The 14,406-nt window shown below is 40.3% G+C and overlaps 2 protein-coding genes across 11 annotated transcripts in view; one reads left to right on the forward strand and one right to left on the reverse strand.

Annotated features, from left to right (window-relative positions):
* Positions 1–9,210, forward strand: part of CUL1 (cullin 1) — a 53,899-nt gene extending 44,689 nt beyond the window's left edge. The window contains exons 14-22 of the mRNA XM_080386082.1: positions 340–457; positions 1,442–1,518; positions 2,273–2,404; positions 3,779–3,871; positions 5,162–5,209; positions 5,296–5,378; positions 6,799–6,904; positions 7,654–7,767; positions 8,652–9,210. Of these exons, the coding sequence (XP_080242208.1) occupies positions 340–457; positions 1,442–1,518; positions 2,273–2,404; positions 3,779–3,871; positions 5,162–5,209; positions 5,296–5,378; positions 6,799–6,904; positions 7,654–7,767; positions 8,652–8,732 (852 nt within the window). The 3' untranslated portion in view covers positions 8,733–9,210. The remainder of the gene's footprint in view (positions 1–339; positions 458–1,441; positions 1,519–2,272; positions 2,405–3,778; positions 3,872–5,161; positions 5,210–5,295; positions 5,379–6,798; positions 6,905–7,653; positions 7,768–8,651) is intronic.
* Positions 9,211–11,687: 2,477 nt separating this feature from the next.
* EZH2 (enhancer of zeste 2 polycomb repressive complex 2 subunit) overlaps positions 11,688–14,406 on the reverse strand; it is a 52,415-nt gene continuing 49,696 nt past the window's right edge. For all 10 annotated transcript variants that reach the window (XM_080386073.1, XM_080386081.1, XM_080386079.1 and 7 more), the window contains 4 exons: positions 13,958–14,039; positions 13,032–13,112; positions 12,831–12,915; positions 11,688–12,031 (listed from right to left, as the gene is read on the reverse strand). In XM_080386073.1, the coding sequence (XP_080242199.1) occupies positions 11,971–12,031; positions 12,831–12,915; positions 13,032–13,112; positions 13,958–14,039 (309 nt within the window). In that variant the 3' untranslated portion in view covers positions 11,688–11,970. The remainder of the gene's footprint in view (positions 12,032–12,830; positions 12,916–13,031; positions 13,113–13,957; positions 14,040–14,406) is intronic.

The raw sequence follows: 14,406 nt of genomic DNA on the forward strand, positions 1-14,406 counted from the left end.
ATTCTTAGCCAAATGAATGACATGGATATAATTATCCAAGGGAATGACTGCTGAAAAGTTGCTTAATTTCATTAACCTTTGCTCATTCAGGGTCAAACAAAATATGATCTAATAATCGTGTAGCAGTCTGTTTCATTTTGTATTTTGCTTCATTTAAAAAAAAAAAATTCTTCAGCTTCTGATGACAGAGCATGTCTGGTTGGAATCAGTACTTTGGGTAACAGAAATACTGAACTTTGTACATCTTCGTGTAAGAAAATAGGCTCAGATACTTTGTTCTTCTCGTTCTCCGATGTCAAAAATGTGTCTTGCTGACATATCTGTGCTTTTAAAATACAGCAAGCTTGTGGTTTTGAGTATACCTCCAAGCTGCAGCGGATGTTCCAAGATATTGGTGTAAGCAAGGACTTGAATGAGCAATTTAAAAAGCACCTGACCAATTCAGAACCGTTAGATTGTAAGTAATACATTTACTTAAGTTACTGTTGAGTAGTTTAGCTTCCTCTTACTTCTACAGAGCTAACTGTATGAGGGTCATATTTGATTTAGACGTCATACCCCCAGAAATCATAGTTAATATTATTTTGACCAAGGTAGCTACGATTTTTAAATTAGCCTTTTTAGGTCTGTACTTTGTCTTCTAATAGCACTTTATATTTTCTGTTATGGGTAGCCTCCTCCTGATTTTGCAGCTCATGTTTAGGTATGTAACTAAATTAAGTTGAATCCTGTCTTTTCTTTCTTCTTCTTTTTTTTTTTTTCCCCTTTTTTTTAATTTGAAAGATGCTTTTCTTTAAACAGTTCTGATTTTGAGCACAACATGGCTTAAGTTCATACTTGTGTAAAAGTATTAAGGAAAAAGTGATGTATTTTAGGTTGTTAGAGAGCCCTATCACTAAAGAATTTATATTTTTTTCATTAAGGCACATTGAAACAAATTCTTTAAAGATTTGATAATTATTTGTTGGATTACATTTAGAGTTGTATCTTGTTAGGCTTAAATTTTACTTAGTTTTTGTATTATTCTTAGTGACTTGCCCAAAATGCCTTACAAGTATAAACGTGAAATGTTTATTCTTGCAGTTGTGTACTGTGGAGTGATGAGTTTGTTACACATAAAAATGAACACTTACAATTTTTACACTTGTGTGTTAAAAGGGAAGTATGTTGTGGGGATAGAAACAGGGTAATAACTTCTACAAATGAGAGAAAATTGAGTGAGTGCCTCAGTAAATGTAAAGCTCTCCGATTGCAGTGAGATCTTACATGAATTCCTTTGGTTTATGGTCTGCATAATATATATATATATATTGCTGAATGATTTTTTTCATCATGTTAGTTTGAGCAAAAGGCAGAACCATTTCTTGTTTGTGGAAGAACTGGGACAGTGTGTTTGAAGAGGGTGGGATAATGCAGCTCAGCCTCTTCCCCTCTCTTCCAGTGGATTTCAGCATCCAGGTGCTGAGCTCTGGATCGTGGCCGTTCCAGCAGTCCTGCACGTTTGCTCTGCCGTCTGAGGTGAGGCGCTTGCACTTCGTTCATCCAAACGTGGAACGCTCATGGGAGAAATTTGGTTTACAAAGCTGGTGTCTCCTCCCGTTTTGTTGTGTGTCGGGGAGGACTGGAAGTGTCTGATCTTTGCCTGTGCAGCTGGAGGGTGTTTTGGAACAAGTTAATTGAGAAAGGTCGCGGGAGGGAACTGTGTGAGATACCCAAGTGTTGGCTCCTGTGAAAAGGCCCAGGTTAATGAATCTTTCTTCAAAACGTTCAACAGCAACTGAGGCAAAGCTTTGTCGGTGTACTTTTCTATGTATACTTTTATTTAAAAAACTTTCTTGCCATTGTTTTTGCTCTGGCCAGTAAAATCTTGGAAGTATTATAATCATGGGTTTTCTGTTGAGTGGTTACCCTGAATAGATGAGACACAGATACATAACGTGAGAAGTAAGTTTAACTGCTGTTACCTGGAGGGTGAAGGTGGTCAAAAAATTACCTTTCTAGGCTTGCTTAATGTGTCATAGAAGGAAGAGTGGAACTTAAATGCTTGTTTAGGTTTGTATTGTTAATGACACTTCAAAGGGGGAACCCATAGCAAAGGGAACTTTTATCCAGTCTGAAGAATTTGAATACATTTGATTTCTGTTTGTCTTATTCAATAACATGGCAGTCAAAGGTGATAGGATTTGATTTTTCTTTGTTGTTTCCAGAGCGTGTTCTAGTAATGGTAAATGAAGGTAAATAATCTTCGTTTATTGTCGTTGTTTTCTTACAGTTAGAACGGAGCTATCAGAGATTTACTGCATTTTATGCCAGTCGTCATAGTGGAAGAAAATTAACATGGTTGTATCAGCTGTCCAAAGGGGAACTGGTTACCAACTGTTTCAAGAACAGATACACGTTACAGGTAAGGATAATGTCGCCCCAGTAGAAACCCTTGCTGCAGATTGCCTTCGGAGGGCTGGGTGCCACTGATCATTTCAAAGCCATGCGTTCAGGCTCTGCTCCGCTGCTCCTGCGTTAGCTGGATGAGCAGCTCAGCCTCTTTACTCCTCATTTGGAGATAATTACTTTTCCCGTTGTGCAGATGAATGAATTTTAAAATGGTGAAGTGTGTAGATGTTGTAGTGGAGTTCATGTGAATGCCTGTGCCTGCACACAAACTACTTTTCATAGGTCATACCGTGAATTGAGCGGTAGTTTATTTGTATGTCAAAATACTCATTAACAGTATGTAATGATGTCTCACAGTTAAGTATTTTAAATCATTCAGTTCCTTAATTGGTGGTGGGGTGTGTATGTTCATATGTATGTACACACATACATGCTTAGCTACTATTTCTGACGCTCACGTGCATTCGTTAGCTTTATCCCTTGTGAATAACGCTACTGTCTTTAAATAAAGCAAAGCACAGATGCAAGACCTGATGGCTACAGATCTTTGTATTACTGAAGCGAACATAAATGTTACCCTTCCCCAGATGGTGTTGGTGTTAAGATTAATAGGACCTTTATTATATATTTGGTTTATTTACTGTACTGATTCTTAAGGTCTGTGTTTGCAAGAAAATTGACTTAGAAAAGGGAATATGTTACTTGTGGTTTAAACAGGTGTTGAACTGCGTTATGTGAGACAACTGCAACCTCTTTGTGTAAGATCTCGTGCTTCTTACACGTTCCTGTCTGCTTTCTCTCAAAAAGTAGACAGAGGAGGGGAGTTCATGACCGTGAGAAGAAACAAGATAATCTCAGACTTTGAACTTGTCATCAACATGTGTTAACCCTGTGGTGACAGAGCCAAATAAGCCACTGATAGCTGCCTTGTTTATAAATTTGGTTTCATTATTCTGCTGGAGGTGGGAGGGCTGTGAGAGTGAATTCAGTAGTCTCTGTAGGTTTTAATGAAGATTAAATGGGTAAGAGTCAGGGAGTGACAGAGGAAAATAATTTAAAATTATATTAGCTAGGAGAAGGAAGAGGCTTTGACACCATAATAGGGGATTTGATGAAGTGTCCACAGCCAGTTAAATGGTTGTAATCTTGGGGTTTATCTTTAGATAATGCTGGAAGGTGGAGTTCTGGCTGTATAAGTAACATTTTTCTGGATTGTGTAATGAGCACTAGTTGGCTATTCTCTGTTGTCCGTATATTCCAATGTACATGTTTAACTAGTGAATCTGAGGGTGTTCAAATTCAGAAAGTGTGTTTGTTCGTTTCCATTTTCTGATTTCCCCCCCCCCTTCTCCCCTTCATTTTCTTTTTTTTTTTTTGGATCCGTTAGGCATCCACATTCCAGATGGCGATTTTACTGCAGTACAACACAGAAGATGCCTATACCGTGCAGCAGCTGACAGACAGTACCCAAATAAAAATGGTAGTGACTTTGCACATTTTACCACACTTTTGTGAACAAGTCTGTCGGTCTCCAGGGCTCTTCCTGCTGTCGTAAGAAATGGGGATTAGACATGGTTGAAGTCAGAGTCAGTTTCTGTCCTGAAGGAGACAGATGTGCTCTGTTCTTGGTCAAATTACTTTCCTGGTTTACTGCCCTGTAACCCTAACTGCCTAGTTGTCTGATGAATCTTGGTGTGTAGGTACTCCTGTCCATGACTGGAGTGAATTGTCTAGCTTCCTGCTCAGCTCTGGTAGTAATTTTTCAGTGTTTCGCTATGTACATTTTAATATTAAAAGACAACATTCTAGGAAAAAGTGTTTTCCCTAAACAATTGATCTATGCACCCATTCTTCTTTACATCTCAAAGCACAAACATAGTGAAATCTGTAGTTCCGTTGGCTTGCTCCTTCTGTGGAAGCGATTCTCTTCTTCTCTTTGCAAGTACACTTTACAGCCCACAGTTTTTGGCATCCGTGCCCTTTACTGGGAGGTTTGAATCGAGTCTGCAGCGACTTCTGGAAAGTTAGGCAATTCCTAGTCAATGAAATATTTACTTTTCAAAATGCGTATCTAGCAAGTTACTGATTATGATGGTTTGCAGCAAACTCAGAAGTCTTACTGGGTTGCCATTTATCATAAGTACTTATTTCAGATATTCATTTATTTATGCAAAATAAATATTTGGCCCAAATTATGAGTGGACCAGAGTAAAACCCTTCAGACAGCAGAAAACTAAGGGCATGAAACCCAGGTGATTTCCACTGTGGTGAAACAGCAGCTTTGCAAGCCTGCACGGACACAGAGAGTAATGTAGCCACTGGGTGACCGACCAGCAAGAGTAACCAAGACAGATCCATGGTGTGAGCAAGGACAGAAAAACATGTTGATCAGGAAGCAAAGGGTGCTTGCTTTCTGAGGTTTAAGCTTGCCACGGTATCTGTATTGGCATGGTTTGGGAAAAAATATTTCTTACACTTACAAATCTACTAAAACAGTAAATGGAAAGATCTGTTGTTTGGAATTAGTCTTTCTAAAGAATTAGATGTTTTTTGACTGACCACAAGGAGAGTATGTCCTAATGCCCAAAAAGGACCTTATTACATTTTATTTTGGCAAACTTAAATTTTTACTGCTCTTTTTACCCACTTACTTGGCAGTGTTCTGCACTCGCTACTTCTTAGTCTAAATATGTGTGTTCTTGTTGAAGTGTTTTAAGTTGGAGAAAGGTGCTGTCTCTCTGCACTGATAATATTTTCTGTAATTTTGTAGGATATCTTGGCACAAGTTCTACAGATACTGTTGAAATCGAAATTGCTCGTAAGTACTCTTGGTTTTTTATGACCTGCTTAACATTCAGCAAAATGTATTAATGAATATTTATTTATTTTATTTATTTCTTGCAGGTTTTGGAAGATGAAAATGCAAATGTTGATGAGGTGGAGTTAAAACCAGATACCTTAATAAAACTGTATCTCGGTTATAAAAAGTAAGGAAAAACTTCAGGAGCATACATCACTTGTGTATAATGGGTAGCATCCTCCTCCACTTTCAAAATCTGGGTAAAACCTAATATACCTGGGATGAAAGCTCCAGGGTTCCAGTGCCAATTCAAATATAGATCCAACATGCTTTAAAGGAGAGGGTTGGCAAGTAGAGGGGATGGATAAATTCCAGCTGACTTTGACTTGGTCATAAAGTCTTGTCAAGGCCTGGACATCCTTTCACATGTCCTTTCTTTGTTTCTTGAGTCTTGTGGAATTCTTTCATGATGTATTTCTGGTAAGAAATTGAGCTGTTTTGTACTGAGGTGCATGACTTGTACGTGCTCAGTAAAATACGTTATATTCTGTAAGGTTACAGTAGTGTACAGTCACTAGTGTAGGTCAGAGTCTGAAATAGCTGACTAGAGAGAACATGAGAGGATCAGCAGGTTCATTTTAGAACTTCAGTGTGTACAGTGATTTGAACACTTAATCAACGTGATTTTTGGTAGGTTTTATTACCTACTTTAACCAGTGTTGCTTTCAATGTTTCTGTATTTTAAGCTGTTTGCAGTACTGCAGGGACTTTTTCTCACGCTTACCAGAGCATAGATGTAAACCCACATAAATTCAGTTGGGAGTTCAGTACTTCCTGAAGATAAGATCTCAAGTGAAGGAAGCATTTAAAAATCTTTCCCTGTACCTCACTCTTTATCTGCTTTCTTCCCTCCTTGACCAATAATTAAAGGTTTAATTCATCATCAGTTACATTAATGCAGTGATGGAAACAGCCATTGTACGGCTCAGTGGTTCCCAATTGGCGATGCACGAGACTACGCTAAATAACCAATAGATGCTCTCTCCAGTGCAGCGGCCAGGTTGGGCGCTCCCTGTGCTCCCCGGTGCCGAGGCTTGTTCCCTGCTTGTGACACAGCACCTTATCTTGAGAGCAGTCGCAACCGTGGGTGCTGGGGAGCGCACCAAGGGCAGGATTCATTTTTACAGACTTGATTCCTGCACATTAGGGTCAGAATCAGATCTGTAAATCAGAAAGGTGATTCCATTTCCACCTGCTTTGTCCCCTTTACTGACTGGATGCTTTTTACTAAACATACGAATGTTTCAAGTACAGTGTTAATTGTACAGCACTGACTTGACCTAACAGATCCCTAGGTTGGATTTACGAACAACCACCAAAAAGGTATTTTGGTTTTTTGGTTGGTTGCGTTTTGTGTTTATTTTTAAGCTTGAACAAGATTGCCTTAAGATTTTCAGAAGTGCCAAAGTCCCCTTTTGTTGTAAGGTCATTGTGGTGGCATGGCTTTTATTTTGGATCTGGGTTTTGTTCAAGGGGTTTTTTTGCTTGTTTGATTTGGTTTTTAGACAGGGGAATTGGTGGTTTTTAACTTCTGGTTTTCTTTACAGCAAAAAATTAAGGGTTAACATCAATGTGCCAATGAAGACTGAACAGAAGCAGGAGCAAGAGACTACACACAAAAATATAGAAGAAGATAGGAAACTATTGATTCAGGTGACTTGTATTGCGGAATGCTGCCGTGCTATGAACTTAGATTTACAGCTTTGTAATCCTTTATTGAAGCTTACTGTGGGGGTTTCTTAATTTTTATTAAATGACAACATGCCATTGCGGTGCACTGTGGTGGAGCTAAAAATGTGTTTACAATACTCTTAAAGGTGACTGGAGCCTGTAATAGAAAATGTAGGAGGGCATGTCAGGACTCTGTTCTTCACGTTTGTTCTAACATTACGTTGATTTGTGTTTGGGTTCCATGGATGCACACACTCGCCAGACCTCTGTCCTGGGTGAACACTAGTGACACCTAGGAAATAGCAACTTCGGAGTTTGTTTGGAATCCACTTGAGAAGCAAAGGGGCAGGGGAAGGAAATACAAATGTATTAATGAGAGAGCAGCACAGTGGGGTTAAATACATAAAGGCATTCTTCTGTTACAGAAGTAGTTTTGTGTTGTTCTTGGTACCAGTTGGTACGATCACTTTGACTTACTGTAAGCAGAGCGGTTCTTAAGATCCGTGTGCCAAACCCACTTCTGATGGCTGTAGGCTATGCAGAATCTTGGGTTCTCAGAAGCCTGAGTGAGTGGCTGACATTTGTAGGCATGCTTCTCCTCATCTGGTACTCGAGTTTGCTGTGATGGTGCTTCCGCGCTAGCAGCTGTGATCTGCTAGGGAAGTAAATTGGTTTATCCAGAAGGACAAGTAGTTTGCTCCTAAGGACACCTTTCCGACTTTGCTGTGCAGGCTGCTATCGTGAGAATCATGAAAATGAGGAAGGTTCTAAAACACCAGCAACTGCTTGGAGAAGTGCTAACACAGCTGTCTTCAAGGTTTAAGCCACGAGTTCCAGTAATTAAGGTATGTGAGAACCAAGTCTCTGAACCTGTATGCCAGGAGGTGGGGAAGATATATACAGGCACAATACACGCTTAATTAGAAAGGAAAGCTGAGGAGATGGGGTGGGTAAGGATAGGTTTTTGGAGTTGTAAATAAGAAGGATGCATTCTAACAAGAAATACTTTATTTCTTTTATGGTAATGTGCATGTTTCAGGTTGTTGGCAGTGGTAAAATAGTAGCTTGATTGCGTCTTTTCACATCAGTACTGGCTTATGGCACTCTTTGCTCCAGGCTTACCTCTTGTTCCTGCTCTGCCAGCTGTGGGAGCGCCACAGCTTAATGTGACAATTGCCGGATCTCTTCTAAAATAAAGACAGTGGGGAGGGGGGCATTGCATTTAATTATGGTTTCCTTATCAGTTTGTGTGGTGTCTCACGGATGCTTTTTACATCCGCAACCAAGGGGGACAGGCATGGCAAAAACCAGGCAGTGGAGAGCAGCTGCAGTACAGACCAGTGCTGGCTGGGGGGGGGGGGGGGGGGGGGGGGGCAGGTAGGCCATGAAACGGGGAGCAAGTTACTGCGGCTGCTAGTGTTAGTAACATGACAGTAAGCACTCTGCATCTTAGCTCAACTCTTTATTTGCTGCCTGACTCTGCAGTTGCTCAGCTCTCCCAGTCACTACCCTGGAATGGCACCAAGTAATTCCATGTAGTGACTCAGCAACGTCATCTGCTTGGGATGTGGTCAGAAACAGGAGAGCAAAGTGCCGTGGTTTGTGCCCATCGCCTACTCCTGTGCTCTGCTTGGCAGGAAACGCGGTGGCCAAAATTGTGCAAATCTTGTAGCAAGCAGAGAGGGCTTTTCTGCCAGCGTCCCACCGCTTCTGTTTGTTTCCCCCACAGAAATGCATCGACATTCTGATTGAGAAAGAGTACTTGGAACGCGTAGATGGTGAGAAGGACACCTACAGTTACTTGGCTTAACATTTTTATTAGCAATTACTTGACTGTGTGACACTCAGCAAATAGGTATGTGATGGAAAGAATGAAAGCAACGGAACTTCATAGCAGCCACCCTGCTGCCATTTGGACCTCCCTTTTTAATAACTGAGACCAGGACTCCCATCAGCCAGTCTCAGATTTACATCAGAACTGCTCAGGATTGATACATTTCAAGTATGTAAATATGGACACCAATGCCATTTAACCTAATTTAAGAACAGAAAGGAATCAAACCCTTCTCCTTTAAGGGTTGCATGCTACTGCATTTAAATCAATACATTGGCTATATGATAAACAGCTGCTATCACAGGCAGCACTTATAAATGTTGGCAGCACTTTGAGAGCGAGTCTGAATGGACCCATGTGTAATCTGCTATGAAAAACCATTTGTATAGTGTGTTTCATTTTTTAATGTGTGATAAATAAAAAAAAAAATTAAAAGATTTCTGTACAAGTTGCATTTGGTTTTATTGTTTTAAGTTTCATGACTTATCTTTCTAAATGTAAATAAAAGGTATAATGGTTATGAAAGCTATAGAAATTCGTTTTGCTTTTCCTCCTTTTCCCTGTTTTCTGGTGATTTAAGCACATTTTGTTCTCTGAAGAAATGAATTGTCCTCTATCATCAAATGTGCATGTTACTTCTTTTTTTAAGAGGAAATGTCTGTGCTTTGAAAAGTTGTGATGATTTCACAAGATACGCAGAACAGAAACTACTTAGAATGGATGTGGCAATGCTTGGTCATCTAAGTCGTAGCACTTTCTGATACTGTTTGGTGTGCTGCAAAATGCATCACGCTTGCCTGAATGCTGCCCTGAATAAATAAGGTTTAGGCTGCCCATTTCTTTGACTGGAACAGAAAATTGAGTGTGTTCCTAAAGATTAATTCCCTTTAAATGCAACCTGTGCTGGGAATTAAAATATTTTGGAGTGTTCCTACATGTATATTGATCAACCAGGCTTCATTCCATTCTTCTCACAATGTTTTGTGTTTGTTATATACATGTGATGACTATGAGCTTTCCACGTGCTACAAGCAAAACGCTACTGTCCCTACAGGTCTGAGATTTGGTAATTTATTTTTTCTATTCTTGATGGTGAAAAGAACTTAATTTCTGCAGCCAAACCCTTTTTTCCCTTAGAATTTGTGATTTGTTCAGTGTTTGTTCCGGCACGAAGAAAAGGGAGCCAAGTTTTGTGTTGATACTGTGTTTTTCTGAGGAAAGCTAATTTTGCATGGTTAGAATTGAGCTCTGACCTACAAAAATGTCTGGGTTTAAAAATAATTAAATGATGGAGCAGTATTAGATGTGACCCAAACTGGTGTGGAAAATGGGGGAAAAAAGTCTCATCCCCACCTGAGATTTTGCATGTTTGCTGTTCATGTTTGGAAGGAACTTTAATTGCCCTTCAGACTGCCAGCATGGGAAATAGAGGCATCTCGCTGTTCAATTTTCAGATTGCTTTTGGAAATTCAGAATAGAGTTTGTGATGCTTTTTCTGCTGGCTTTTTGGTTGCGCGCTTTTTTTAAAAGATGCTGTTTCGCTTTTGTGAACCCTTCTTGCAGGAGGTTTGGTGCTAGATTTGTGATGCAGGAGTGGTACAGTAACAGAGGAGCAGGGTGAAGGGCATTTGTGTGCAGGCAGCCAGCAAGAACCGGCTCTAAGCGGCCCCTCGGAGCCTTCCTTGACTTCACCTGCCGCAGGTTAAAGCCCCATTGCATTCGGTGCTGGTGCTTCCAGAGCTTTGTTTTTCAAACCCATCTGCTGTCAATACAGCTTTGGACAAGAGCCATGCTTTACCCAAGCAGGGAGAAAATCAGTTTAATAAGTTTTGACTTAAGGACTACTTTTTTTTCTCATGAGTAAGATGAGGGGTATAAATTCTTAGTTCTTACTCAGGCCACTGGAGAGCAAGATGGCAGCTGACTGCAGTACTTGAGTGTGGAAGCAGGCGCCGCTGCTTGGGCTCTTGCTCAACAGGTCCAGGGAGCTGGAGCTGCCTCAGTGTAGAAGGTTACACACTCATTACTGAGAGATTTCTTGAAATGGGTTTTGCAGTGGTGTCCCTGCCCCGTGCCTGCCCTCCCTCCCCAGCCCTGTTCCAGAGCACCCCGCTCCATTGAGCAGCGGGCTCATGCTCCCCTGGCACGCTGGAAATAAGCACATGGCAGCCCTGTGCAATACCCGGACAACCAGCTGCCATCTAAACTATTTTGGATAAAAACTTATATAGAGAGAATTTGTAGGAAGACCTAACAACTGGCCCAATAAGCAAAACAGTGGTTGCTTACAGAGAAATGAGATGCAGGAGATAAATGTATGCGAAATTATTGTTGCATTCATTATTCACAGAAGCTGCACTTGAGGGTTCCAGTTTACTGGAATACCGCTGCTGGTTCCCCATCAGGTGATGGAAGTGGGTCTTCAGCTGTGTTATGTCCACACTGCTGAACAAGAGTGAAGAGATTAACAGGCAGGCAGAAGCCAACCTCATACGACAGATCTGTAGGGTTTGTCCCAGGAATCACAAATCAGCCATTCTGGGACCCTTTTTGCCTCCTTTTAATGCATCTACCGGTACTAGACAGACCCAGAGACTTAGTTTCTAAGTACAGAAAAGCTTTAAAAAAAATTAACTGCAGTCACTATTGTGACAAGAGGTAACCAAGAGCAACTGGAGAAGTTTCTGAACTGCAGCCATCACTTCAGAGAACGTGAGTGTAGCTTCATGCCGAGGGTGCATGAAAACTGCAAGACCGTGACTATTTCACTGCGGTGCTCTGTGCTGAAATTCCCCAGTCAGCCTGACTGATGTCTCCTACACTGTTTACATCTTCATATTAATTTTAAATGTGACCTGAAGCAAGAGAAGACAGACAAGTATGGAGTTGCCTTTGCTTCCTCAACCGACTGACACAAAATTCCAACTCTGCTCCAGTAAAAATGAAGAAGTTCAAGTATCCTTTATTCAAGGTTGAAAAATGTACCACACCACATTATTGCAAAAGTTCATAGGTACAAAACACTTTGCAGCTGGTGAGAAGGCAATAAAAAGTTGTTTTTTTTTTTTAAATTTGTTACTATAAATTACTGTTACAGTACTTTGCAAATACAGAATTTCAAATTGCATCATTTTAATTTTTCTAAAATTGCCCACAGTACTAGAAATTCCTGAAGATAAGGCAGCTGTTTGTTTAAAAGAAGAGGTAGCTGGTGTCAAGGGATTTCCATTTCTCTTTCAATGCCCACATACTTGAGGGCATCAGCTTGGCTATATCTGAAATTAAAAAATAAGACCAAAAATAAAAACCAGTAACACTGAACACTTCTGCTTTGTTGTTCTGACCTAACAGAACAGCACCACAGCCTGGAATACCATCATATTTAGATCTCCCATAGTTTCCTCACCAGCTGGGGCATGTATTCCTTGTGGGAGTTTGCAGATGCAGAACAATGCTGACCATCTAAGAAACTGCTTTTGGAGAAGTCTGACCAAAAGGGAACAAACTACTAAAATTCTACATTTTATTTTTTTTTTTGCCTTGAATCTCACAATGCTAAAGTTCATTTGAGCTAGTGGAAAGCAGCTGCATTTCTCAAGGTTGGCTTACTCAGCAGCATCGCTGCTCAGCTGGGTTTTCTCCAAGTGAGATGATTTTAGAAGGAAGTATGAACACAATCTTACACAAGACTAATTCTTGTCCATTTCTGAATGATGGGAGAGATGACCTTTATTGGTACCTAGGAAACCTACCAGAGAAAGTTTAATACGTGGGTCTGCCTGGAAAAGTTGTGCAGGTCTGTCCCCACCTGTCACTAAACTTTTCTGTATACCAGCTGCTGTTGCAATTTTGTAAGGTTCTTAACCAGTTGGTTTGCTCAAGTCAGTCTTAACTATGGTGTCTGGCTTAAAAAAAAAAAAAAAAAAAAAAAAAAAGCGCCAGGGACTGCTTCTCAGCTGCCGAGACCTGAGGCTGTAAGGAGGCAGGCACAATAATTAATCTTGAGCTGGACAGAAATACTGAAAGCTAATCCAGTCTGCAATAGGAAGAAATTACAAAAATCCATCCACCAACCTGTAGTCAAAAAACAGTTCTTCACCAGTCTGAATGGCTCTTTTAGCAAATATTCCTATTCTGTGATCACCATTCACCATCATAACTGTTTTAAAGAAATTCAAAACATATGTTAACACAAATACTGGTAAAACGTGTATTCTAAATAAGTATCCCACAACATTTCACACATTGCTAAAAGCAAGTAAATTTAAAACTTACCTTTTGCATAGCAGTTGGGATTTACTGAATGGTTTGCAAACCTAATTTTGTTGCCCTTGCGTGTTGCATCAACCACAAAATCTAAGGGGGGGAAAAAAACCAAACAAAACCCACATGTGATGGATAGGTCACCTACAAACAAATTTTTGTGTTCAATACCTGCTGTGCTTGGATTTTAGCAGCTGGAAAAGATAACTGCAAGCTTCGCACATGGAAGTACTGGCACATCATCCTACAACAGCTTTATTGTTCTGCAAGATACCAGATACTCCTGCTGTGCTTTCCATTTATCTCCTGCCACAGGGGCACTACCTTAGTTTCTCATTTGAAGCTTCTCTACATTTATTCCATAAGAACAAGTACCATAAATATGCTAAGTCAACATTGAAAAAAAGCAGCTTTTTTCCCCTCCTTTCAAGTATTTTCTGGTATTTCACACTTCATGCACTGCAGCCTGTACTTTTCACTTCAAGTGGTGTAGCCACATGCCACCTATCTGTGTGTCTTCCCCCCCACCCCACCCCCCGCCCCTGACACAAAATAAATTAGCAGTAAGTTACGATGGTTAAGTCACAGTAAAATTCTTTCAGACAACACCTAGCAAACCTTTTAAATTCTTTAGGCTACTTAATGCTTTCCTGTAATTTTACTCCATGAAATTCTACTTCTACTCATCTTGTCTAGTTAGCTTGCGTAATAAGCTGCGTCACCACTACCTATTACCACTACCACTGCCAGCAGACTGGCATCTGCTGGGGGGTAACTGGCCATCAATATTAGGAATCCATGCACTGCTCAGAAAAGATAGGCGAAAGAAAAAAATTTCTCAGCGTTACCTGCTGCCTGCAAAAGAACCGTGCTGAACAAAATAGCAACCATATGTATTTTTACTTATGCGGCAAGGGTTGTGGCCAATACATACATACCGTTATTCAAGTTAAACAGAAAGCTGCACATGTATTTGTCGTATACTTTTCCTCTTCTGTCTGCCTCATCCTGAGAAATAATCTGAAAGAAATAGTACTTGTAAAACTGACCACCTCTTCCCCTTTGTAACCGTAGCAGCTTAAGGTCAAAAAACGTAGACATTCTGAGAGAAATGTGGATTTTTCTATTCTCTGGGACCGAAAGTATTACCAAACATAAAGTACTGTTTTCAGCAAGCATTCTGCACTTATCAAACCACCATGGTTTGTTCTTAGCACAAATAAGTTCTTGCAGAGCAGAAGGAAAGCAAGAATCACTTCTCATGTCAAGATCAAGACTGCATACCTGATTCGGGGTTTTATTACTATAGAACATAATTTGGTGAAAGTGCCCACTGAATTGTAGCACTATACTAAATGATTTTGCACACAATCTCTGCCACGTCTGA

Source organism: Falco punctatus (genome assembly GCF_963210335.1).
Source record: "Falco punctatus genome assembly, chromosome: 4".
NCBI classification, from domain to species: domain Eukaryota; kingdom Metazoa; phylum Chordata; class Aves; order Falconiformes; family Falconidae; genus Falco; species Falco punctatus.